The sequence below is a fragment of the Nymphaea colorata genome, chromosome 1, assembly GCF_008831285.2.
Source record: "Nymphaea colorata isolate Beijing-Zhang1983 chromosome 1, ASM883128v2, whole genome shotgun sequence".
NCBI lineage: Eukaryota > Viridiplantae > Streptophyta > Magnoliopsida > Nymphaeales > Nymphaeaceae > Nymphaea > Nymphaea colorata.
In genome coordinates this window covers 40,253,838-40,280,107 of record NC_045138.2, presented here as the reverse complement: position 1 = coordinate 40,280,107, position 26,270 = coordinate 40,253,838, and the positions used below count along the sequence as shown (strand labels likewise).

The 26,270-nt window shown below is 38.0% G+C and overlaps 2 protein-coding genes across 2 annotated transcripts; one reads left to right on the top strand and one right to left on the bottom strand.

Moving 5' to 3' along the window:
* The first annotated feature begins 1,488 nt into the window (after positions 1-1,488).
* On the top strand, positions 1,489-5,144 carry LOC116245623 (glucosidase 2 subunit beta). The gene is made up of 5 exons (XM_031617082.2): positions 1,489-2,000; positions 2,072-2,185; positions 3,210-3,305; positions 3,452-3,634; positions 3,714-5,144. The coding sequence occupies exons 1-5, from the start codon at positions 1,892-1,894 to the stop codon at positions 3,812-3,814; spliced, it is 603 nt and encodes a 200-aa protein (XP_031472942.1). The 5' UTR covers positions 1,489-1,891; the 3' UTR covers positions 3,815-5,144.
* Positions 5,145-6,905: 1,761 nt separating this feature from the next.
* On the bottom strand, positions 6,906-12,158 carry LOC116254239 (GDSL esterase/lipase At5g45950). The gene is made up of 5 exons (XM_031629477.2): positions 11,808-12,158; positions 8,546-8,676; positions 7,847-8,080; positions 7,436-7,688; positions 6,906-7,260 (listed from the first exon to the last, which is right to left on the bottom strand). The coding sequence occupies exons 1-5, from the start codon at positions 12,094-12,096 to the stop codon at positions 7,073-7,075; spliced, it is 1,095 nt and encodes a 364-aa protein (XP_031485337.1). The 5' UTR covers positions 12,097-12,158; the 3' UTR covers positions 6,906-7,072.
* Positions 12,159-26,270: the final 14,112 nt, after the last annotated feature.

The following is a 26,270-nucleotide window of genomic DNA, read 5'->3' as shown; positions in this document are numbered from 1 at the left end:
ATGTAACACCCCAGAAGTTTAGTTCTGTATCTAATATTTTAAGGGATCTTCAAAGACTTATAAAGGGAGGTCATTAATGTGATGATTATCTTGGTTCTTATCCTTTTGGGGTTGGAATGAAAACTGGTAGGGTGCAGGATGAGTTGTTACAGTAGTATTCAGAGTTAGAGCCGGTTCAATACTCGGAAAGATTGTGAGGGATCATCAATGACTTATAAAGGGAGGCTATTAACCAAAGAACTTCAAATAAAAAAAAAAATACAAGTTGAACTTTGCTTGAAGTTTAGGACCCTATAAGTCATTTACAATTGCGGTAACCTGAGGTGTAGTGCCAAATTTTTTTACAATCAATCTTACGCAAATTGGAATTTATGTATGGTCTCTGTTTGGGTTGGGTTGTAATTTTGGCTCGTTATAGATTCGGGCTGCTTCGTTTGGTTGACACCGTCTTTTTGATGTCTATCTTATGTACGAAGCTGTTGAAGGATTGGAATTATTGAATGTATCAAAAAATGAGGTGTGGTAAAGTTCGACAACAAAACTTAAAATTGTATGTATTTTAATTGATTTACAAAAATGAAAAAGAAAAAAGAAAATATTATACTCGCATCGGCTATGCATCGTATTGGCGAGGAGTAAGGCTCGATAATTATCAACGCTGCTCTCCTTGCTTCATATAATTTACATAAAAATGCAATATAACCATGCTTTTTACTGAAAGTTGGTTGAAGTACATGTCTGTTTCTCCTTAACTCAAACCGCACGTGAATCACCCATCTGTTCCTTTCTATCTCAGATAATTCGTTTATGCCTTTCTACCTCATTATTACGCCAAACATTAGGTTTTCTATATGCAAAACGATGTTAATACGAATATATATATATATATTCGTATTTTGATGGTGGAATGCCACGATGACAAATGGTTATAGCATATAACAAACAATATGAATTTGTATCATATATTTACTTATAAGAATTAAATAAAAGTCTTATAAAAAGTCTCATCTTTTTGGCCCGGGTTCGGCAAACGTCATGTCTTGCCATTTTCAAAGTCATATTTTTTGAAGAGGGTAAGATAAAAACAGCTAATACATAAAAAAAAGCATGTTCAAAATGATCACGCTCTATGTTTTCAACCATATATCTTGCTGAAACGTTTTCTACCACACTTTGTATGGTTAAAGTAGCTCCCAGATACTATTTGGCAATAATGATAATTTGTTACTGCTTCATAAATTTGTTTTAAATATCAGACTAAATTTATTTCATATTAGGTAGTATTTATGATTTTTTTTAAACTGTTCTTATTACCAAACAGACTCTTGATGATTTACTAAGCAAAAAGGTGACATTGACAAACCGTAGCCAATGATTCTGTTGGTTGAAATGAAACTTTAAGGCTTTCTACGATACCATGAAAAATTAGACATGTATTTTGCGAAGTTTCCGTTAAATATCATTAATAAAGCGGTTGAGAGTCGGCATTGTAGAGCTGCTGAAGATTGTCCTTCGAATAATCATGGTGTCTCGCTCCTCCCTCTTTGCAGGTTATAGGTACATAACTCGATGTGTATAAGGTGCGTCGGTTTCAGGGTTTAACTTTTCCCGTCAGTCTGATCTCAATTTGGAACTGTGAGTTGTTATCACGGTTGGGGAACTCTTGATGACAAGAATCCTGAAATCGTCCAAGGGATTCCGGGTTGGGCACTTGAGTCATGCTACAGAAGTGACGGAACCAGGCTACCAGCAACCGAGAAGCTCTCTCGGTCAATTTGACTTGTCATCGCTCAAGTCCTCCAATTTTCTCAGGAAAACTTGATCCCTTATCTGCTGTTTGTTAGGCTTTCACCGTTACAGAAAGGGAGGGCCGCCTCCCCTGAATCCCGGAATGAAGTCCTCGATCCAGAACTCACTGAGCTTAGTTTGTCTTCTATTCCTTCTCAAATCCGCATTCTCTCGGAGATCTACCTCCCCATTTCTTGGAATCTCTCCCGAAGGTGTTCCGATCTCTCTCTCTCCCTCTCTCTCTGACACATGAGTCTTTTTGACGTCTTTGCGTGTCTTTCAGATGAAGTGTATTTTTCATCTCCGGAGATCCGTTGCAGAGATGGGTCAAAGTTCTTCCCAAGGGAGAGACTGAATGATGGCTTCTGCGACTGTTCAGATGGCACAGATGAACCTGGTTCTATTTCTTAGTCCACAATATCTTGCTTTAGTCTTTCTTTTCATCATTTTGTTGGCTGGCAAGTGACTAACGAGCTTAGTTGATAAAATCTGGAGAATGGTTCTTCAAAATTTTCTAATTTATGGCACTCCCTGTAGTCACTAGTCAGTACTAGAAAAAACTCTGCCCGTTTGCCTTCTGCGGGATCATGTGTTCCTGCAATCATTTTTTTCCTTAATAATACTATTCATCTATGTAGTCTGGCCTTTCATCATAAGTAGATTGCTTACGTCAATACCATGCTAGGCCGGACCAAGAAACCTGATTTCATATCTTTATACATGAACAACCCGGATCAAGTCTCACCCGGTAAAAGATGCCGCTAAACTTTTGATATATGGTTTAATCCCTGACGAGTAGCAAGGAAGTCGATTGATCCTGCTTTGAGACATAACAAGGTTATAGGAGAAGAACAAAGAATCAACAGCAACAGGTTTCGAGACTTTTACTTGTTATACAATAATTCGCCTACTGCACTTCGAATTACAAGTTCCTCGTTCTTCCCAACTATCTCGATATGTCTTATCTATCCAAGAAGGGCATAGCATACAGCCCCCTGGGTACAGGACAGACAAATTAATGGAACAAAGTAACTGGATTGCTTCTGCTATTTGGATGCTAACAGACAAATATTCCGAAGGAAAAAGTAAAGTCAGTATTTGTCACCATAGCTATGTCTCTTGAAGCGTAGCATCCTTCTTGTATCTGGGGCTATAAATTATAAACTTAAGCGGTGTATCGTGTTTGAGCAAGTTTTGTTCGGTAATATTTCCATGGTAGATGAATGCATCTAGCTGGGACTTGAAAAATAGCACTAATGAGTGATCTTCAGTTCAAATGGCTTTGATGCTAAGCCTTACAGCGCCTGATAACAAATGATATATATACATGTGTTCACCATCCGATCATCTGGAAAACACCTCAAATCTCCCTATTGGAGATTCAGACGATTGCTTTATGACCTTGGTGCATTTCTTTGCAGGAACATCATCCTGCCCAGAGAGCAAATTTTATTGTAGAAACGTGGGAAGCACACCTATTCTGCTGTTCTCTTCCCGAGTGAATGATCATATCTGCGGTTGGTCAACAAAATCTTTTGCTTGGAAAGATTACTTATGTTAATATTAGCTTGTCCATCAACATGATCTGTGAGTTCTAGATTCTGTAAAATTTTTATGATAGGTAAAATTTCAGTTGTTATTAAAAGAAGTGAGGAATGAACAGATTGCTGTGATGGAACTGACGAGAATGATGGAAAAGTTATTTGTCCATACACATGCATAAACAATGGGGCCATTCAGATTGAAATATCACAAGACAAAGTACAACAAACGGAGTTGGTGAATTTGGATATTTTAGATGACAGACAGCAAGTGAACAAAGATGACATTGTTCACAAATTTGAAGGTGCTGCTCTTTGATAATACTCTTCCTTATTTGACATGGTGAATTGTTTACAATGCTCAAATCATTTTCATTGTTACAGGGCTGAAAGTGATGGTTTTACTGGAAGTGATGCTTCTAGGGTGTATCATATTTTTCCGAATTTGCTATCGACAAATCAGATATAGAAGAAGTCACCAATAAACAAGGATGTATTTCCGAGCTTACATTGTCATGATTTTTCATTTTGGTGTCTTGGCCAATTCCATTGGTGCTCAGCTTTATTAGATTGAAATGTTTATACTGGTATATAGATACTTTTGGTCAGGTCCTTTTTCAACTTCTGCAATTTTCTTGATATAAAGGATGTATCCTTTGTTTGATAAGCATTAGCATCTATCAACAGCTGTTGGTGACATAAACCAGATCAATTGGCCTCCTTTATGAAACCGTCCATTTTGTGGGTAACTTTGGTTTGTAGTGCATATCGGACATTTGGGATCCCTTTCAGCAAGAACCATTTAGTTTCTCCAAATAAAGCTGATGACTGGACCTACCTTTCCTGCTGTATTCTGAATTATTTTGAGTTGCAGTGATTCCTAGGGCAGTTATTGTAGCAAGTTGGCTAGTTGATCTTTGATTACCAAAATGCTCCTTTTAGATAAATGGCAGACACTAACTGATTCTAGTTTTTTCCTCATTTTTCTTTTTTGAGAATTTTTTGTCATTTAAAATTAGTCACTGAACTCAATTATGCAATCTATTTCTTTCCTTTTTTCATGCAACTGGGTTTTTGGACATCAAAAATTGGGCTCTTTCCACCTTTCACATTGTTACTGTGTGGGAGTCATCTGTCTTTTTAGATGCATGATGCAGGGATGAGTTTACAATTTCATTTTTATACAGTCCATTGACCTTTAATACTAATGCTGCAGGTCATTCACTTTATATGTTCTTAGAAGAGCTAGCAATATTTTGGGATCAGTAGTTGATAGGGATGACCTCATGTTTGTGAACTACCTAGGAAAAAGTTTATGGTTATGGTTGTTTGCGACACTCTGGTGGTGAGAAAGAGAGTGAAGTAAGTTAATCCACTGAAAGGGTGGTGCATTGAGGACTTGACTGTGGCAAAGCGGTTCCAACTGAAATATCTACCTTCATATGTTTGAGAAGCCTAATTAAGGTGAAAGAGGTTGCCATGGAAATGCTACCTGTTTCCTGGAAAGTATGGTTTGTGTGGCAGGAAGTTGATGGAGATGCCTCCAAATTTTTTGTTTTCTACTGTGGAACATCAGTTCGGGTGTTATTTTTTACCGTGTGCAAGCCCATTATTTTGAAAATCCTCAGAACTAGCAGTCTGGATGTCTGTGTTCTATATAGTTGATCTCTAGTTCAATGGAATTGTGTTACTATTCATGAGGTTAATCATCTAACTTCTGTTTGTCTGCAGCCAGACATTATTGCTCCTATTCCAGCATAGGCATAATCAGAGATGATTTAATGGGATTATGGAACTTTGAATTCTTTTGCCTTATATTTCTCTTTTATTGGCTGAGAACTTGCTAAGTCTTGAACTATGTGTTTTTATCTGTAAATGATATGTGACGAAGATTAAAAAAAAAAAGGTTATGATGATATACTACCACGGGCAAATGTATGTTACTCGGTGCAAGTCAAGTTGTGGAATGTTGTTGGTTCTTAAGCAGTATTTTCTTGTTTTGATGATGCCATAACATGTTCTGGCTCATCCTTCAAGAGCTACATTTGGAATAATGAAACAGAGAAAGCATAGCTTTTCAGTTTTTATTACTCAGATAACCTATTAATGTGTAGTCATCATTATCAAATATTTATCTCCCTGTTTTCACAAGTACAATATAGTTACGGACATAAATATAAAGATTATGAATGAAGAAAATATCTAATTCCTACCGTATAGGAACTTGGGCTAGTTAATTATGTAATCCCTATCCATTTTTTCTGTTGCATGGTCATTGCTAGAGAATGTAACCCAGCACTACTATAGCAAACAGGAAAGGCTCTTCACATCTTTGGGGTATTCACAAGGTGCACATGTCTCATCCATGATTAATTTGTAATGGTGATGGCCAGAAAGTGTTGAAAGTCTACCTGCTCATGTGCAATCACAAGAAAGTTTTTTTTACTACTTTCAAATAGCATGGGGCTTGATGGAGAAACTGAAGGCTTCTTGGATGTTATCATTTCGTTTGATGAACTGAAATGAGAGGGACCAATATTTATAACTCTGTTTCTCTCCGGAATGTTTATAAGATTGTGAAGTTTTACACAGCAATGATACAATTGCTCAGGTCAATTTAACGCTTGTAATCTACTTTGATGTCTGAAGACATGTTTTCTCATTTAGTAAAGGAAACCATTTGTATGAAGAGAAACTGACAGATCCCTAAGACAATATGGGATAGGCTAAATGCTGCTGTCTCTTTGAGTTTCAGATTTGAAATGTTATACCTCAGTTTTTATGATTGTACCTACTTGATCATACACTTTTGTTAATGGCATTCTGATTTTCAGTTTATTTTTGGAAAATTTTCTGCCTGATAACTATCTTCATAGGCTTCCTAAGAGCTTTTCTTACCATGGCTTCCAACTAGAAGCAACAATATGTGCAATGTTCACATATGTTTCTTCACTTATATGAATTAGCATTTCTTTTTGAAGGGTTCAGTTCTATTTCCGAGAGTGGACAAAAGAGGGTGAGATTTAGTAGTCTTAATATGGGAAAGCATGGGTTGGCATGGGACTTCACTTTTCCAAATCCCTTCTTTTTGCTTCTTCTGTCTTTCTCTGATAATTATACCTTCTCCATTTACATTTCACCAAAATGTGCCACATGCTGCTCCAAGGTCCATATCAGGAGGTCAGTACTGCTTAAACGCAGCCATAGTTGCTTCAGTAACTCCTTGGATGATGATGCGAAGTTCATTTCCATCTGCCTTGTTCATTAATGATGGTAATCTTTTTCTTGTAATCGCAGTTTTACTGATGAACTTTCATCTAACATGTGCATAATTTTCCATTAGGATGATTTTCTGATTCAATGTTTGGAGGCTATTTTGCAGTTTGAACAGCACAAGATCGATTCATGTGCACTAACTTTCAATCGTGCCTGTCCCGCTCTCATGGTTATAGTCTGCTTCAGTTATTTTTCCCCTTAAACATACATCAACTCAATAATCTGACTTGAATCATCCAACGTTTCCGTTGAAAATCACAAATAGAAAGATAATACCTCCATGGAAAAGAAAATCCCACCATTTCCTTAGTATTCATGTGATTCTTGTTACCGATCTTGACTTGACCTCCAGACAAGCAATGTTACAAATTGGCAAAACCGCATTGCCATTTGCCAATATTATTGCATATTTCAGTGGAAACTTGTGAATCAAACCAGAACAATAACATATATGCAGGTAAAAATTTCTAGATCATTTGTTTGTTGACCTGTTTTATGGCCTCTATTGCTATAATTTGATACATTCTCTCACTTGGATGCACGGCATCCCAGAAAACGTACTTCGAAGGATCACTGCATGTACTCTGTCCCTTGCATGTGTCACCAAACTCTATCACACCTGATCCACAGCAACCCTTTGTTGACACTGAGAAACCTGCAAGAGGCAACGCCTCATTTAGTAAATCTGCTAATCGCTCATAAAGAATAGCCAAGTATGCTTTGAAAAATAAAAACGATTTCAATCTAACGTCATGGATATCGATGGAGACTGTAAAGAATGATCACTGGATTTTGCGCCATTAATAGTTGAAAGTGTGAAATTCGCTCACCATATTTGGCAGGCTGTGCAATAGCGTTTAGAAGGACGGAATAGGCGTCAACATATGTAGTTGTGGCCTGCGCACCCAACCATAGATTCGCCGTGTCCAATTTTTGCCTGATCTTGTTGTTGAATTTCACAACCACCTGATTGATTTCCGCAACGCATTCATTCTTTCCATGCAACGCCTGAACCAGGGGCATGCAACCCAGCGGCGGCACCCCGACGACCACAAACCTTGTTGCTCCCAAGGCATGCATCTCCTGTTACATGATGTATGGACGAATTCATATGTAAGAATTACTCAAGCATGCAGCCAAACAGATATCTTCTATGAGCACTATTGTTGGCAGGTGTAATGGAGATTTGGCCGATGAATCTTTCTAAGGCAAAGGGGAAGAGGTGAGGGAATGGAAACTACCTGGATATCCCTCGCCAAGCACTTGATCAAGAAGTCGATGTACTGGTCGATTGTGAATTCTTTGGAGCGTCCTGGAGTAATGAAGTAGTTTTGAATGAAATCGTTAGTCCCTGCACTTATCACGATTATGGCATTCTTTATCGTCTCCCTCTCCTTTTGCTCTCCTACAAATTGTCTCAGTTGAACCATGTAATGCATTAGGTATTGAATCTGCTTCCTTATCGGCAGGACATTCTGCATACCACCATGAACATGTTACTAAACCACTAAATGCATGTCATGCTTAAGTTTAGGTCTGTGTTTGTGAATTAAGTAAACATGAGGATTAAGTAAACTAATCATAAGCCATTCTATTAACTTTGATTGATAGTTCACAATATAATATATGTAAACTTACTTTCCCCGAAAAGATGAACAGTAACTTGTTATTAATTTTGAAAGAGCGATGGTGCACAAGCACCTTGTGCACCATCGGTTACCTTGATGGAAAAACAGTTTTCATACACTCAGTTTATATATATATATATATATATATATAAACTGAGTGTAGCACCTTGTGCACCATCGGTTACCTTGATGGAAAAACAGTTTTCATACACTCAGTTTTTATATATATATATATATATATATAAACAGTTTTCGTACACTCAGTTTATATATATATATATATATATAAGAGAGAGAGAGAGAGGTGCATACGGTAAGGTTCGCGGTGAGGTCGTCGTATCCAGACGCAGCAGATGCAAAACTGACGCCATGTATAAGTTCTTCCCTGCGAAGTCCAGGTTTTAGAAAAGGTGGTATTGCATACTTGATGCCGAGGGCCTCAGCTGCAAATGAAACAAACTCGGTTACTTGGTATGAAGCTCAAGAGTTAATTATGGAGAGCATGTTCTATCCACACACTGATATCGCAAACATGCCTAGCACGCAGGTCTGTTTAACTTCATAAAAACTTCACAACACTTTGACATAGATGCAACTTCTTTGCCACGATGAAGAAGCTCCTTATGCTGGCATTTTGAATTTGCAGTTAACTCCCGGTACAGGGACTGGGAACTCAAAAACAAAGAAAAACAGCAAACAAGGAACACGCGGACAGCCATGTCGTTCCAATTATGCATTTCGAATTCACTAGATCCACTGAACAGTGATGGAGAAATAATACTCAGGGAGACAGCCCCTGCATCCTGGCCGTAGGGTCGCCATGGCTGACAAGGGCGAACATCCGCAGTAGTGAGCCACGTGAAAACTGTCATGTTCTTATCGTGACTCGTACTGCGCAAGCAAGGTGCCATTTGTGGAGCTGATCACTACGCTCCTTCCATTTGACACGGGGCTTGTACCATTTATGAGCACTTCACCATTTTTTTAATAGATGCACACAAACACTACTACTAACATGACAAGTAAAAAGGAATGCATCTTCGCCGTTCGTTGTGGCGGCCATTAATGCGAGATGCGTGCTAAAAAGAAAAACCTTTGACCAGTTAACGGCCAGGGCCCAAACGAGTGGTTAGTGTGCCATTCAAGCCAGAAGACTTTATCGCTCGCCTGGTGTGTAAAAACATCAAAGTTATCGTGGGAATGTAACACTGATTTTAACTAATGTAAATCATAAATTTGATGCGATCCCTCAAAAGTTATCTGCCTGTCATGAGAAACGATAAGTCACAACTCTGTCAGAGTCTGCTCCCCACTTGAAGCTGACTAACCGTAACAGCCACACAAACAACAGAATAAGCACTACAATCTACAATCTGAAACAGAAGGATTAGTTCACACACACAGAGAGACACAGGCAGTGCATTTGCTTAAAAGGGAGACGAACACTTGGATGGCAGGCCATGTCAGAGCCACGCGGGCCTACATAATTCCGGCACAACATCCCAAATCTGCCTTTCGCTTACTTACAGCAGCTGCAGTAAATGGGATCATCCTTTTTAAACTAAACACGGCATCTTTCAAATCCACCAGACTTCATAAATATGATGAGTAATATGTCTCGCCAGAACCCACAGGGGTTTACAGTCGTAGAAATTAAGGGCAAAGACCAATCTATTCGGGCAAACAAGTGTTGAGTCTTCGTCTCCTACTGGCATGACATATATCTCCTGCTGAGGGGCGGGATTAAGTATCGACCTGATCGAAGGCCCTTGATTCACAACAAATATGCACTAAAAGGGAGATGGGAGCGTTTTTAACATTTTGTATAATAAAACTGGGCATTTTAGATTTTTTTTTTACTTTTTTACAATTTTTATCCTTTTAAGATGTTTTTTACTAGTTTAATAAAAGTATTTTAGACATTACTACACACATGTGCACCAAATTTTGGTGCACAGTAATCAATTTCGATAGAGGAATCCTTCAAACAAACAACATCAATCACTTGCAACCCAACTAGTTGAGTTGGGTGCACAGCTCTGGTCTCTGACCAACCTCATGACCTATTGAATGGTAACTCCAAGGCTTTTATATTCGTGTGTTCATCACCTGCAATAAAGAGGGCCTTTCTCGGACTCACATAGGGCTTGTGATTGTCGCGTTGAAAGTGAAAGTTGCCCCTGACGGTGACGGGTCATTAATTATCTGAGTCTTCCCTTCTTTCTTTTTTGCAATTTATCTGGCTTCATGGAGGGTTGAAATTTGAAGAACTTTCATTAAGAGCTAATTAAATGTGCTTCAAGACGTGATCTTAGTTGTTCCTCCTCCTCGGGAACAGTGTGGAACATCACGGTCTATGTCGACTGTTTGGCCAAAACGGGGTCATTTTGTCGCGTGATATTTAAATACCCGATGCAAGCACGATATTTTAGAAAAAACAATTGTGTGGAAGTAGAATCAGTTTTTTAGGTTTTCTTATATTGTTTATGGGGTGTTTGGAAGACAACTTAAAACTAAGACAAAACCTGGTTTTACCTTAAAACACAATTTCAAAAATGTTTAATTGACATTTAAAATTGGGTTTTGTTAAGACTTAGTTTTGGCAAAACACAGTTTTCGTAAAAGATCTGAAAAACCTACTTTACCTCACGTATGAAACTAATTTTTGCTTCAAAACCAAGCTTTTCCCTTGTCATCCAAACATCCAAATCAAGTTTACAAAACTGGCCTTTCACGTGAAAACCAAATTTTTACATGTCATCCAAACAGTCCCTCCCTTTATGTTTTTTTTTTTGTATTTTTTAATTATCTTATGAGTTCTTTTCCTTTTCTTTTCTGAGAAAAACTCAACTTTGAAAAATTTTCCCTTGGTACGAGATTGTGAGTATGCAGTGACGACTTTGGACCACTGGGCATGGTATCACATGAAACGTGCTTCCAACCGCTTTTGTTGTGAAAGAAATTAAATAACTTTGACAGAGTTCTAATGCAAAGATTGAAGCAGGAAAACAAACTTAAACTAACCTTGAGTTGCTAACATCTAAATTTAAAGAGATGTAGTAACCAAATCAAGACATACTTAAGGATCTGCTGAGACTGAAGAAAGTACTGGAACAACTTAAATTACAGATACCAAGTTCAGTACTTAGAAACACAAGGGGCTGGACAGGACCAATTACTCAGTCCTGGATAAAAGTGATGGTGATAACGATGGTGGTGATGGCGATGGCGGACGCCACGCAATCAAGATGAGCATGCATCATAAACCTGCAGAAATACCTACCATCTTCATCCTTAAGGCTCTTCAGGCCCAGGATTCGTATGATGTCAACAAATTCACCCAAAGGAAGAAAGAAAAGGAAACTGAAAAGCAGCCCGAAAGAAGCACGATTCAAAGACTTCCACGAGTTTAAGAAGCTAAAACATATCAAAGATCCAGTTATATGTTCTCGTAAACGAATCATTTTCTCAGAAAAGAAAGTGACAATAAAGAGAGCAAGAAGATGAGCCAAGTGGGGAGTAAGTAATGGAAAGAACAAAGGGACCATTTTGCCGGAGAAGAGACAGTACGTACCTATGAAGTCGGTGGTGAGTCTGCCATTGCAGAACCTTCCGGTGGGCTGGTGGTGGAGGAAGTCGATGCCGTAGGGCAAGAAGTTGCCCTTGAAGGTGGTGTTGAGGACATTGTTGTTTCCTGGGTCTACGCTGGAGTCCCCAAAGACGAGGAGGCAGCTGATATTGTTTCGCCTTGCCCTCTCCCTGAGCTTGGGGTCATGCAGTATCTCAGCGTCTTGCACCCCCACCACACACTCGATCGTCACCAGCAGAAGCACCACCACCACCATGGCAGACTGTCTCCCCATTTTCTCTCTGTGATTCTTTTCTCTCGTGGTCTCCCCAACAGTGGAGGTCCACAGTGCTCGTTTGCTGCAAACTGTAACTAGAGGATAGGTGTACTTATAGACAGAGACAGCGAGGGAGAGAGTGTGTGACAATAATGTACAGGCAAGCGTGAAACATACAATAATTTTTTTTGTTCTCTTAGATGTTAAACACTGAGAGGAAAATGCCTCGATGTAGCTGGACAGTTAGGTAGACGTATAAAAGACTTATTTAATTCTTATGGGTATGACTATCTTATACAGTGAAAAGTAGAAGCTGACACTTAAGAGGAATGAGTTAAGAGAAAAGTTAGATGGGATCTTATAAGAATATAAAAAATCAAATTACCTTGCTTTTTAACTTGTACAACATAAATTATATATAAAATATTAGGAGTTTGTTTAGTCTGATATTGTGGGCATTGGTAACAGTTAACTTACTCATAAGTACTTGAAACTACTGGATCCCACGTAAGGTGGTTTTTTATGTGCTCTCATTACTTCTTAAATTCATGTAATACAAAATAAGGAAAATTTGAATATGCATGAAAAAAATTAACTTAGGATACAAAGTCAAAGTAAAATCGAGAAATTACTTGATGCCATGCAGTGCAATTTCAACTCCAAGATCCAACTTTCTGTTGCGTTTGAATTTTTTAGTTAGCCACATGGATGTGTGATCTCGTTGGCATAAAGATTTAGAGATCTAATATTAGGTCAACTTCTTCATATGCACAAGTAATATTTTATAAATATTAATTAATGAGAAAGGACCACTAGAATTTATTTAAACCGCGTGCTACTAAGAATTGAACAAAAATGATGTTGGAATGATGAACAAATATTATCGTGATTCGTTTGCATCAGTTACCTTTTTGAAAAAGTTAATATACACGTAACAAACTGCAAGTAATTACATGTTTCAATCTTATTGAGCTGAACAACTCACTGTAGTGATCTTTAGGAGGTTTTCATATTTTTGATAAATCTGACTTGGTAACTGCTTTTTTTCACGTCAAAAAAATGCAACAATCAAATCATGAATTTTGATATGTACAGTGCACACTTCAAAAAACATTAGAAATTTTATGTATACAATTAAAATCGCGTATCCATCTTTTGATTCTTATATGTGTTTTGGAACATACAAAATCTAATTTTACATTCGGATTTGTAAAGAACAGCCTTGATAGTGGTGACATGCTGGACGTAATTTTTTTAGTGGAGCATGACGCGCCCGCAAATGTAATTTTTTTTTTCTCTTGTTGACTGCAAGTTTCTTATTGTTCAAAATCACTTTCCACATGTCGAAGGACATCTATTGGCCAATAAATTACCGATGGCGACCTTAGGCATTGAGTTTATTTATCAATCCCATCTAATTATTTGATAATTACACAAATCTACACATACCTCATAAAACTTTGCTCCCCAATGTCTACTAATATATATATATATATATATATATATATATATATATATATATATATATATATATATATATATATATATATATATATTCCAGGCCCAGCTACCTATAATCCAAGAAAGAAACCATATTATTTTGTAGTTTTTGAACCACATTTTCATCAAAACTGTCAAACAGCACCTTAAGGAAATGATATTTTTTTCAGAAGAGTTTGGAGTAAACATAGTTATATATGTTTCAATATTTTCACAAAAGAAGGACTAACGTCGCGCAATATACACAAATCAAGAAAGGCAAAATGTATGGTTGGTTGGTCGATCTCAGCCTTGAAATAATAAGATGGGATGCATATAATTAGGGTTGTTGGCATATATGAGAACATAAAGTTCCAAGCCACCTGCATAACTGCATTTAATTACTATGTTTGCTCCAAAGTAGTTTCACTGCATTAGCGTTTACTTACATTCTCGTCCCTCTTTCAAGCTTTTCCATTTTCATCTTTCCATTTTTCCTCAAGCAATCAGTCCATCACTGAGGTTTGTATTCTGTTAAATTTAGTTTACAGATATGTAATTTGACCTTCATTTCTAAGAGGTTTGACAGCCTTACAGTAGACAAGTTCTCTAGAAAGATGTTACTATATCCTTTGCAAGTCGCAACAAGTTGCCATGTTATATATGTTTAAGCTCAGAGAGAGAGAGAGAGAGAGAGAGAGAGGTGCATGGGTTAAAAAAAGAAGAAGAAGAAGAATCTGAGAAAGAGAATTGGGTGGTTGTTCCAATGACTATTCTTCCATTCAAACGTGAGGGAAGTGGGAACAATGGGAAATGGGATCTGAGATCAGTTGATTACCTTATTTTAAATATCAAAAGAAAAAAAATTTTTACTGATGGTGACTTTAGAGTAGCATTAATTTTTCATTGGGATACTTATTTTATGTGCTACTTAGATTACATTAAACACATGTGTACATTGAGCGAATGAAACTAAGAGAGATGATAAAAAGTATGCGCTGCCACGTACTAGCCAATAATTCAAATCTGTAAGAAGAGTCCGGATTTAATAGTTGTCGGGTCAGCCCCTTGTGATTTTTCTTTCCTTCATTGGCGCTTCGGATTCTGCTCAAATCACATTCTAGCATGGAGGAATGCAAATCCAGTTCTGACCCAACTTTGGGCGCGTTTCATTACTTCACATTTCAGATCTTAAATCCAAGGATCTTAGATTCATCATGATTTCTAACGAGGATTTGAAATCCTACCGATGAATTGATATCAAATCCATAGTATGGTAGAACCATGGATTCAATGTTGAATCAGACCCTTCAATCAATGTAGCTACTGTGCTTCGAATCTTATCTGTTCCGATCCCTTTTCAGCACCAACCAGATCCTGATATAGAAACGTAGCTGCCCATAATTAAAGGGGGTATATATAATAGCCACTCATTATTGTGCATTATGATTCAGAAAATAAACTAAAATCGAATCCAAATCTTTCGAATTTCTTCCATAGATTAAAAAACAGGTAGCTGTGACGAAATTGAGTTCTTATTCTATCAATTTTCCCACCAATCTGCACTAAAATATTTCTCATTATGGTTGGGAGTTGGTTGGTGTTGGAAGGAACCGTTCACTCATTAATGCAGAAGGATCACAGATCTGATGTGATGCAATTTCACCATCAAGATCCATCACTAAGTGGGGTTTTTTTTCTATTCAAAGTTCCAAATGGCGCAGAAGCAATCTGCATAGTTTGAGAATTGAGATTTTGTGCTTCTATTCCTGGATGGGTTTATTTCAATGTATAATTAGGATTCTAAAAGATTGGAAAGTTTGACTGTGTCTAAAATTATTTTAATTTCTAAGCATTAAACTTATCTTATTTAAGAGTGGGTTCAGAAATATTTTGACAGTGATCGACGTTGGTATAGCGGTATTCAGCCAGACTGGCTAGAGCTTTTGAATAAAAAAGAGACCGTGGGGTTGAGTAGTCGGCAGTAGCAGTATTCTATTTTTTTTTTAATTCTTAATCAAGGTTTTTACCCTTTAAATAATGAGTTTGTCTGAGATCGGTTCAGGAGAAGATACATAAGAAAAAAAAGTACCAATTTTTAATAGAAGCACCATTAAATGCTATACAGTTTCTTAATTATAAGGCCATGATTGTATACTTTCTATTGCAAACCATTCTACTTTTTTAGCATGTACATTACTTTTGACAATGAGCAAGCAAATAAAGACCCAGTCGTCGTTCATACAATTATTGTTATTGTCCTTTTTATGAAAATTAATTTTCAATAGGCAGACAACCAGTTGGTTATAGTTGCAAATATATACAGATCTCATTTTTCTCATTTTCCTTGTTGGATGGGTTTCGGGGGCATGTTATGGCGTAGGTTAATCAGAGACCATGTGTTGTAGGTTGAAAATAATCAAAATGCCTATATTAGTTAAATAGATAATCCTTTCCCTTGTAAGGGCTCAGTTAAATATATCAAATTAAGACTGGGCATCAAGCCCAGGTAGTGGACGGGTACTCGGTACTTGGCCTGATCGAGCCCAGGCTTTCGCCCCAGCAAGCCCGATGGGGCTCAATTTAATTTTTATATTATTTTTGTTTTATATTTATTGGGCCAAGTCTGGCCAAGCTCAAGTTCGGGTTTTTTATATTGCCAAGAGCTTGAGTCAGTTTTTTGGGGCCGAGCCTAGACCCGATCGAACCAAGTACTGGGTACCCAAGATGGCCACGTCTAACCTTCATTGCCTAATTAGACATATTTAGTTTTGGTTGAAGGGCACTGACACATTTTATATATAAACATGTAAAAGTTTAAGGTCAACCAATAAGTAAATAAATGAATGTTATTGAACAGTGTAAGTAATTGCCCACACAGGCCCACATGCGCCCCCCACTTCCGAGCTTGACAGTTGAAATATATCTATAACTAGAGAGATCAGAAGATCAAAGTCATCACTTTCACATGAAAGGAATTGGACAGCTGGTGAACGTGGAAGAACTTTCATCACATTTATTACAACCGGTGCAAAATTTAGATTTCTCTGTCTAACTTCGGTCAACCGCCTTTTTTTTAGTTTTTCCCTCAAAGCCAGCAAATTTATCACAAGGAAATGTAAAAATGTATATAATTCACTGAATGCAGACAGTTGGGTTTATGAAAGATCGGATTATGATATTGTTTCGACGACCGGATTAGTTTATGGAACCCACTCGCTTGCCTCAAGTGGCGTAGTTGCACAAGGGATTGAACAGTTTGATGGGCAACTTGTTTCTTACTGTTCCCTCCAAAATGGCCATTTCATTTCATCAGAAGAGGACAGATCATGTGAGGGGGAAACATATTTAAAGGTGCAAAGCCTACCGACCGATCGATCATTGAGTGACAACCGGCGTTTCACTGGTCTAAAGGTGGTGCGTTAGTGCTTGCGTGAGAATGTATAATATTATTGCAACAGAGTGATGAGCAGGAATGCATTGATTAGAGGCGTAGCACGATAATAATTGAAAAATAATGAGTGAAGGCCGAGCTATTTTCTCTCTGTTGCCCGCTCTCTCCGATGTAGATGTAGGTGATAGATGTAGGATTGTAGGTGAGTGAGTTCCATCACCTTTCGATCGAAAGGTGTAAACCTCATTAATTAAGAAGTCCTGTTGCCTTGCCTGTAGATATCTATAGAGGGACGGATGGAGGGGGGCGCCCCTTAGGCCATGGCTTCACTTCAATCGAATGAAAAAAATATATAATGTAAAATTTGAAATTTTTTTTTTGTCTTCATGTATTTTTTGAATGTGAGTTCAGTTTGGCCCAATTCAAATTCAACCTACAAAACTCGGCTCCCATTTGACTCGTTCCTGAAAAAAATTCTAGCTCTTGATAGGCTACACCTTATGCCCTCAACTATGAGGGGCATTGCTTAGTTAATCTAGTTGCCCGGCTAATCAAAACCTGGTCACCATATCAATTTTTATGGGTGTTATTCAACTTAACTGTAAATTGTAGACCCAAGGGACAGAAAAAAGATGGAGGAAGGCAGGCAGGGGCTGCTTCGATGGTGTCTCCATCTCATATGCATGTATTTTAAAGTCGGTCGGAAATTTGGATTTTGACTTTAAAAGTAGGATTTAGATATGACATAGATTTTTTTTTAAAAAAAACAAGTCCAAATTCAATCCAAATATTTGAACATCTCATAAATTGGATATGGTAAAGGCTACATCCTCGATTCAAACAAATCCATTAACATTCCTTTGTGAATGTACTAATTTTGAGATTTTTATGCCAGTTAGGGTATGTACAACTGATTTGAAATTCCTTTTATGTCAGATCCACATAGTAAACGAACACAAATTTCATCATTGCGTTAAAAAGAGAGCGAGAGAGAATTTGAGATCCGCAATATATGCCCAAAACCTCATATTTGAGGTCCGATATATGAAGGGGTCTGACTTCAAATCCTCACATCTGAGATCTCCAGTAATCCGAGAACTAAGGTAAACGAATGCCCATGTCATAGTACTCAAAAACCTTTTAAAATATTTGATCTACCTTGCCAAAAGCTTCTTGAATGCTTCTCATTTTATGGTTATACAAAATTAACATGTTAATTTTGAGCTACACGTATATTCAAAATTTAGGTTAAAAAAAAATCTTGTTCATTCAAATTTAAATTCGTGGATTCTAATCAATTTTCAAAATTTCATAATGAATGTCGATGTAAAGACATGTGCCATCTGTATACAGTTTAGAACTATCCTCTGTATCTTAGACAACCATATCTGGCCTGTTTTGGAATCCAGCTGCCCATGCAGCGGACTAAGCTGTCAAGGGACTGCTTTCGTCAGTTGCTGCGTTACAAAATGTATAACGCGACTTTGAGCAACCACATCAACTTGCGAACCTGGGGAAATTCTCTGATATCTCCTTGAACATGTCATGTGTAAAGAAAATATTAGTCAATTGGGGCCCTACGTTTAGTCGTTGTGCTGATCTAGACATGATTTAAGTAGTTACATGAATTATTTTTATACAAATTACCCCTTTCTGTTCCATCATCTTGTTTAGGTGGAGGCGGATCCAACTAAAATATCTTCAGAAAAAGACAATGTTCTTACATTACCTTTGTAGTAAAATTTTATTTCTGGGTGAGCTAGATGAATATTCATCTTAATTAAGAGACCAAGTTCTCATCCAACTCCTTATCCCCCTATGGTATATGACTTGCTTTAATGTCTCGAGGTTGCGCCCCCCTTACCACTTCAACTTGCATGCGAATGGCTTCCTTTTATAGCAACTCGGACAGTAACGCCAACCCACTTGAGGACCATAGATTCTTAATTTGTTGAAAAGGAAAAAAAAATAAAATCATTATCAAGTAAGAGATCGTATCACACTTTTCACAGTATAGAATTTGATATGTAAGTCCCCTTGCAAGCACTTAGGCAAGAACGGAGGCTTTGCACCTGATCTCAAGTTCCCTGACTAATATCTAGCGAATAGCTAGATTTCATTAAAAAGAAAAAGGAAAACTATGAAAGTGAATGACAAGTTAGGTTTAATATGTAAATTTTTAGTTGAGAAGGGATGCTTATTATATTTTTCCATACATGGAGTTTCTTTACTTTTTATTAGAGGGGGCTAGTGCCCTCCTCTCATATATCGATCTTCAAATGGACATATGAGTGTGCATGCACACACACACAACTAGGAATGCTCCAGCCATCCAGATGTTTCAAATATGTAGCCTAATGCATTGGGTGCGCTGTGTGTGTGAGACATCCGGATGGCTGGATGACCAAAAGATTCCAACAACCCTCTATTCTAATATATTGTGTGGGCAAACTTCATTGTTACTTGCATGCATTCTTTGAAAAACTGAATTTTACTATTACATTTCGTAGCGATGGAAGACCCATTTGGAAAGTGACACATTTTTTGTGTTCGCCTAAGTTGTGAAAGCATAAGATGTTATTAATCACGGAATGGGTGACCTTGAAATCAACAAGCTAACTGTTGACTTGACACTGGAGACTCGAGAATACCTAGAGGGAACTGGTAGTTTGTTTGGCGTCACAACCATGCTTGCTCAAGATCCCAAGGTCTAATTTGAAGAATTCCTTGAAGCTTTTGAATGGCAATAATATCACCATCACCATTCAGCTGTAACTGAGGACTTTTATTCAATTGCAGTTGGGAAGAACATACATGCATATTTCTTTCACCATTCAGCACTTTTCCATGAACTTCTCTCTCATTGGGAAAGCATAACTACAATTGAGGTTAGATGATTCAATACTCATGAGAATATGGCCTCTCAAGTCCCATTGTCGAACACGAGTGTGGCGAAAGCTGAAGGATTCTGACTTCTCTTTCACATTTTGTATGTCAATGGCATCAAACTGGCATACTGTACAACTAAGGGCAGAGCCAAAAAATTTTCATGAGGAGAGCTGAGTTGGAGCTTCTAAATTTTGACAAGGGCCAAAATATCATTTTTTAAAATTTTTATATATAGGACAAGTAAACATGTAATTTTTTTTTTTAAATTGAGGGGGATAAAGCCCCCTGCACGCCCCCCCCCCCCCCCCCTTTGGTTCCACCCTTGTGTACAACTGTAACTTGTCCCGACATGCCTATGGAACTTTTTTTCTTTAATATTTACTTGACAAAAGCCACCTTCTGCATAAAACCCTTAATGACGTATTCTTGTACATCTAAAGTTCTAACTTGCTTCAAAGCTTGGGTAAACCTACGGTACATTCTTCAACCAAACTGTTTGGTCATCGTTTGTAACTCAAAAAAATAGTGCACCAAAGCGTAACAACGACCAAGGGCGAAGCCAAGATTTTTTTCAGGGGGGACAAATGGAGGGTGAGTTTTGTGGGTTGGATTTGGGTAGGGCCAAACTGAATTCATATTAAAAAAATACATGAAGGCAAAAAAAAATCAATTTTTACACTATGTATATATATATATATATTCATTTGGTTGGATGGGGCCATGGCCAGCGACCACATTATTCAAACCTTAAACCCCTTGACTGTGAGTCACCTTATGCCCCGCTGCTCTAAGTCCCTTGAGGCTAGACATGCCTTTGAAACTTGGATAAGTAATCACTAAACGGTAAATTCGATCTCTTCCTTATGATTGTCTATTTCTTGTCGTCCACGTTTTATTGCTTATTTTATGAGTCTTGAGGAGAGCCGTAAGTAGAGAGAAAAATGAACCTTTCTTTGGGTTCCACAGAACTGAGTAGTAGAGAGAAAAATGAACCTTTCCACAGAACCGAGTAATTACCATGACACAAGAAGGTGGGAATTAGCATTTCATGCCTCATATGAAGGATCATCGGTATTGGCTCGGTTTTTTTATTATTATTATTATTATTATTAATGTAATGGGTTTTGATTTTCCTAAGATATATTTGGACCATGCCACATAGTTGGTTGAATCCGTTTAAAACAACATTCGTAGTCTAAGATATATTTGGACCGAGTAATTACAATGACATAATGATGTGGTTATTAGCTTGCTATTCCTGGTATGAAGGATCATCAGTACTGGCCTTGGATTTCCTTTCCCATTAACATAGTCGCCTGGCTATGAAGGATCGTCAATATTGGGCTTGGATTATTTTCCATTTTTCCTTTTGTATAGCAGCAGCCTGGTGTGGTCTATGCTTAAGAGATGACGATGCAATTTTATCAAGTGACAAGTCTTAAAGAAAAAAAATTTTTGGTCCTTTTGTGCATTTCATCTGCAATAGTGTCCTCAATGCCTGTCAGGAGGAGAACAGTCAGAGTTTGCCTTTGATATTATTATGATATGTCGAAACCTGCCAGCATTATTGGCAATAATGGTAAGAAATACTAATATACTTGTGAAATAATGGCCTAGGGAGAGAGAGAGAAAAGGCGTGAAGACTAATTCTTAGCCCACATAGGCATTATTACTATGCACATTTTCAGGTCAATCATTTAAGCAACGATAACGATCGGCTTCATTGGCTGCCAACAACTCACATCCCCACAAGAATGCCTATCATCCCAACATTTGCAATGCTTCGGCTGCAAGGCCCATAAGGAATCGGGTTTGAGCTGGTTTGATACCCGAAATTCAAGTCCCGGGCCTAGACCAACACCCGGCTGATAAAATACTATAATATATATATATAAATCAATAGGATATGTATTAAAAAAATGTTACCCAATAAGTTATCGAGACAGTCGGATGCCTTGGTCTGAGCCTTGGGCCCGAGTCGAGCCCAATATCCGGTACCCATTTATCGGACGAGATGCCCAGCCTTAATGGCCCGATCAAGAAAAATTATTTAAGAGAAAACAAGAAAAGTTATTTACTACTAGCCGACAATAGAAGAGAGAAAACAAGAAAAATTATTTACTACTAGACGATAATCGGAGAGAGAGATCATGGCCGGCCCATTGGTTCGACCAGTGAGATGCTGCAAAATGAGCCAATTACCTCCTGGCTATGCAAAATGAGGGGCATAAACTTCATTGACAGAAAACGCAATGGAGACATTTGAGAAATAATTTTGGTTACTTCACATGACCCATAGAAATTGCGAGCTCCTACATATGTTTTTCATTCTCTGACTAAAGACATGTTTGTGTTTTACTTTTCTTTTTCTTTTTCTGTTTTTTTTTTTTACAATTAAAATCCTTAAACCTGAAACGCTCCTCTCTCTCTCTCTCTCTCTCTCTCGTATTCTCAGAAAGTTGGTTGGCATCAGGAGGCCACAAAGATCAATCTTTCTCTCTCTTGCAAAGGAGCTCGTGCGTTGTTCAGTAATCATAATCAAGAACTGAGAGGTTTTGTATGCTACTGAGTTCGCAAAAACTTTCTTGGTGGCATTCTTCGTTTCATGTGCTTGGTTTTTGAGTAAGTATATTAGTATTCGTGCTTTTGGGTTGGTTCTAGCTTAGTTTGACTGGCGAAATAATGGGTACCAGTCAGATGTTTTACGCATTCCAACTGTTTGCTTATCTGCTTAAGCTCCTTGACTAACTTGAAATGCAAAGCAAAGCCAAACATGGCGATTGCAAGGAACAATGTTGGATCAGCTGTTCCAGCAGCTGAAAAAGTTTCTAAAGCAGGGTCTGCAAACTCAAAGTCTTTGATATATGACCATTATGCATTGTCCAAGGTTAGCATACATTTGTAATTCTAGTTCATCAATCACCATTCATATGACAACCTTTCATGTACTTAAAAAAAAAATCATGGAAATAAGTAGTCTTGGTTTTGCTTTATTGTCTCAAGCTTCTGTTCACATTTAACGGGGGGAGACAAGCCATTTGATGTAATAAGGGTGTGGTGGCTCCAAATTGCAACGAGAAAACAGTGTATAGGAAAAGATGGTCCCCGAGATACAGGTGGTGGGAAGCACTTCTTATTATTCCCCAAAAATCTGGAAATTAATATTCTTTTCATCAGAAGATACCTTCCAAGGAGTTCTAGGTATTTCCTGTTTGCTGCAATCTGAAGTAGTGTCTGAAACTTTTAGGTGGAGCCCTCGAAATTCTCCCTCCTGGTCAACAGGGTGGTGTTTGTCTTAAATTTTAATCCTGTAGCTGTTGAAGGTGGCATTCCTCTCCACAAAATGAAGGGCTCCATGGCAACAGTTGGGATTTATAAAATGTCAGTCACTAATTTTTTTCTGAAGTTGTTTATTTGAGATCAAAATGTTATATCTTACACTACTTTTGTTTTACATCGATAATTAGACAATAAGTTTTTGTCCATTTATTTCGTGTTTTAATAGACATTCTACCACTCTTTAATTCAGTTCTTCTCTCTGTGCATATTTATGATTGAAATATAACTGTTCGTAAGCCTACCAAACTTGTTACTTAGAGAATCACTAACAACTCGTCTAAGTTGGACCTGTCTTATTGTTGCTCATGGACTTCGGGAGTTTTATTTGTGTTGTTGGCAGGCAGGTATCAACTACTTGGTAAAAACATGTACTAGAAATTTTTGTTGTTTATGCTGCTGATGATTATGGGTCCTTGATCATGATTATGAAATTATTTCATGTTTTGTTTATGTACAGAGGCATTTGTTTTATGTTTTTCTTATTCCATGTTTATGATATATTACTGTTTACTGATATGTTTCTCACTTGAGCTGTTTTTCTTTAATTTTTGATTTAGATTTCATTATTTTGATCCTGAAGCTTATGCTTCAATGCCTTTAGGCTTATGCCCCGCATCATGATACGCTTGTTGCTTTGCTTCACGTCATCACCTTTAACAACATTGTTAATGAAGACTTTCAGTTGAAAAAGGCCAAGCCATGCAACTTTGCTGGCTTAATCGGGCGGTGGCCTGGTTAGCCTCAGCCAAATGAAAAAAGAAAAAAGAAAATGGGTCGCACCACTAATATTTTATTCAGAGCTTGATCCAACCAGGTCAAGTATGTTGTAGTCCATTGATATTCATTTGACATCCAAAATCTTGTGGGAAAATGACTGTCATTTTTTGTATCAAGGGAAACCAACAACAGTTGCAGTCGGCAAGACTGCTCTTTTTGTGTTCGCTTGGGAAATTAATGCCCATTTGCTCCCTGTGAAGCAGGTGTTGCTTTTGGTACCGTGACACCTTAGGATGCAAGCTGGTCACCATCAGGGCTGAACCACTTATGTGTTGTATCTCTTCATCTGTAACACTCTAAAAATTTAGGGTTGAACCCCTCATGTGTTGTATCTTTTTATCTGTAACACTCTAAAAATTTAGTCTTGTATTGAAGATTGTGAGGGGTCTTCAAGGGCTTATAAAGGGAGGTCATTAATTAGATGATTGTCCTGGTTGTGAACCTTTTTTGGGTTGGAGCCAAAACTGCTAAGGGGTGGGTTGGAATCCGCCAAACTATGGGCCCGAGCCCAAGAATTGGTCGGGTTACTATAGTGGTATGACTTGAGTCCACGAATAGGTTGGGTTGTTATACCATTTTTTTTCCTTGTTTATTTTTGCTTTCTTTTGATCCTTTTGCAGTCTGCTGGTCTCCTCTTCAATCCACATGGTTGTTCATCATTTCAATCAAATTGATGTTTATAAACATCATCGGTATGGTCACAGTAAACATTCTGTTAAGGAAGGTTTTAGATGAAGATTGACGAACCTATAATTGTGGATCGAATCGGCAAGAGATTGACGAGCCTGTAATTGTGGATCTGATTAGCGAGAGATAAAAAAACATTAATCCCCTATAATTGTGGATCTGATAAGTTTTTATATCTTGCCTTATTTTGTTGTAACCTCTCATCAATTGTACTCTATATATTTGCTATATTCTCAATCATATACAATAGAGAAGAGATTTCAGTATAACTCATGTCCTCTCTTTCTCTCTTTCACGATATTCTTGAGGCTTTTCATCATATCAGAGCGCTCCATCTTGATCTTCCTAACATCCTGGTCGACTACAAAGTTTTCTTTGCAGCAAAACACTGTAGAGATCCTTGTTGCTCTGTTCAGCAGCATTCCTACATCCATGTTCATCTCAACATCACCACCGGAGTCGACAACTGTTGGCCTCCATAGTACTCAATCAACACCCCCCATTCGTTCTAGTTCCAACCAGCCCAAGCTCAACTGGATCTGATGCTTGAGCCGACTGGAATCTCCAGATTTTCGGCTGCCTTCCTAGCAGTGTCTTCTTCCTCACTGAACACTGCCTTCCAACTTCAAAAATTCGTCGTTATCTATACTGACCATCATTCGCCGTGAGACTGAATAGGAACCACCGTCCAGAAGTTGCGCTTCCAATCGTTGTCAGCTCCAGCCGCCTGCTGTGACCAGAAATCTTGCTGAAAATCAGATTGTCAGTGTTGTTAGCTCCGGCCACCGTTTGGGTCGAGCTAGGACCTATTGGAATCATCTTCCTCTTGGCTATCTCACCAAATTTCAGATTTTTTGGAGTTGACACCAGGGCGCTATGAATTTTTTAGTACAGGCTGGTCTAAAGAGCTCCTTGCGACTGTATTGAAGCTGAAACTCAACAAGTGATCCAGACTGAGGCATCACTTCAACCTAGGCTCGATTTTGCTGTGGATCGGATCTAAAAACGAACTTGGTGGTGTTAGATTCCATTGGGAGTCTATTATTTTTTGTCCGAATCTCAAAATTTATGGACAATCTAGCGAGAAGTTGCTGATTTTTCAAGAGACAGAGGTCCCTGGAGCTACTGACAGTGTAACGTCCTCTGTTTTGTTGTAACCATCATCTTCTTCCTCTAGGAGTATTATGGCAACCTCATCGTCAACTCAATGAAATGTTATCACTGCACTTGTTTCTGTTAAACTTAACCAAGACAACTATCTACTATGGAGCTCTCAGCTGGAATCAATCATGGAGTCCCAAGAACTTATACAGTTCATAGATTAGACGTTCCTCGCTCCTTTAGGAACCATTGTGAAGGATGGCAAGATTGAAGTAAATTCGGAGTTCGCTGTTTGGAAGAGGTCTGATCAACTAGCACTAAGTTGGATCAACGGCACCATCTCTAAACCAATTCTCAGACAAATCGTGACTAGTAAATCAGTGTTTGAGTGATGGAATACGCTGAAAAGGTCTTTTAGTTCTCAAACACCTTTGAGAATAATGCTGCTATGAAAGGAGTTACATTTCATTCAAAAGGGCAATGTGGATATGCAAACCTACTTGGACCGAATCAAACTTCTTGTAGA

Coding starts and splice junctions, on each gene's coding strand:
- LOC116245623 (XM_031617082.2), top strand. CDS start 1,892: ATGAAGTCCTCGATCCAGAACTCACTGAGCTTAGTTTGTCTTCTATTC. Junction 2,186..3,209: donor AGATGGCACAGATGAACCTG/GTTCTATTTCTT, acceptor ATTTCTTTGCAG/GAACATCATCCTGCCCAGAG. Junction 3,306..3,451: donor AGTGAATGATCATATCTGCG/GTTGGTCAACAA, acceptor AGGAATGAACAG/ATTGCTGTGATGGAACTGAC.
- LOC116254239 (XM_031629477.2), bottom strand. CDS start 12,096: ATGGGGAGACAGTCTGCCATGGTGGTGGTGGTGCTTCTGCTGGTGACG. Junction 8,677..11,807: donor ACTCACCACCGACTTCATAG/GTACGTACTGTC, acceptor TTTCATTTGCAG/CTGAGGCCCTCGGCATCAAG. Junction 7,261..7,435: donor TGCACAGCCTGCCAAATATG/GTGAGCGAATTT, acceptor TGCCTCTTGCAG/GTTTCTCAGTGTCAACAAAG.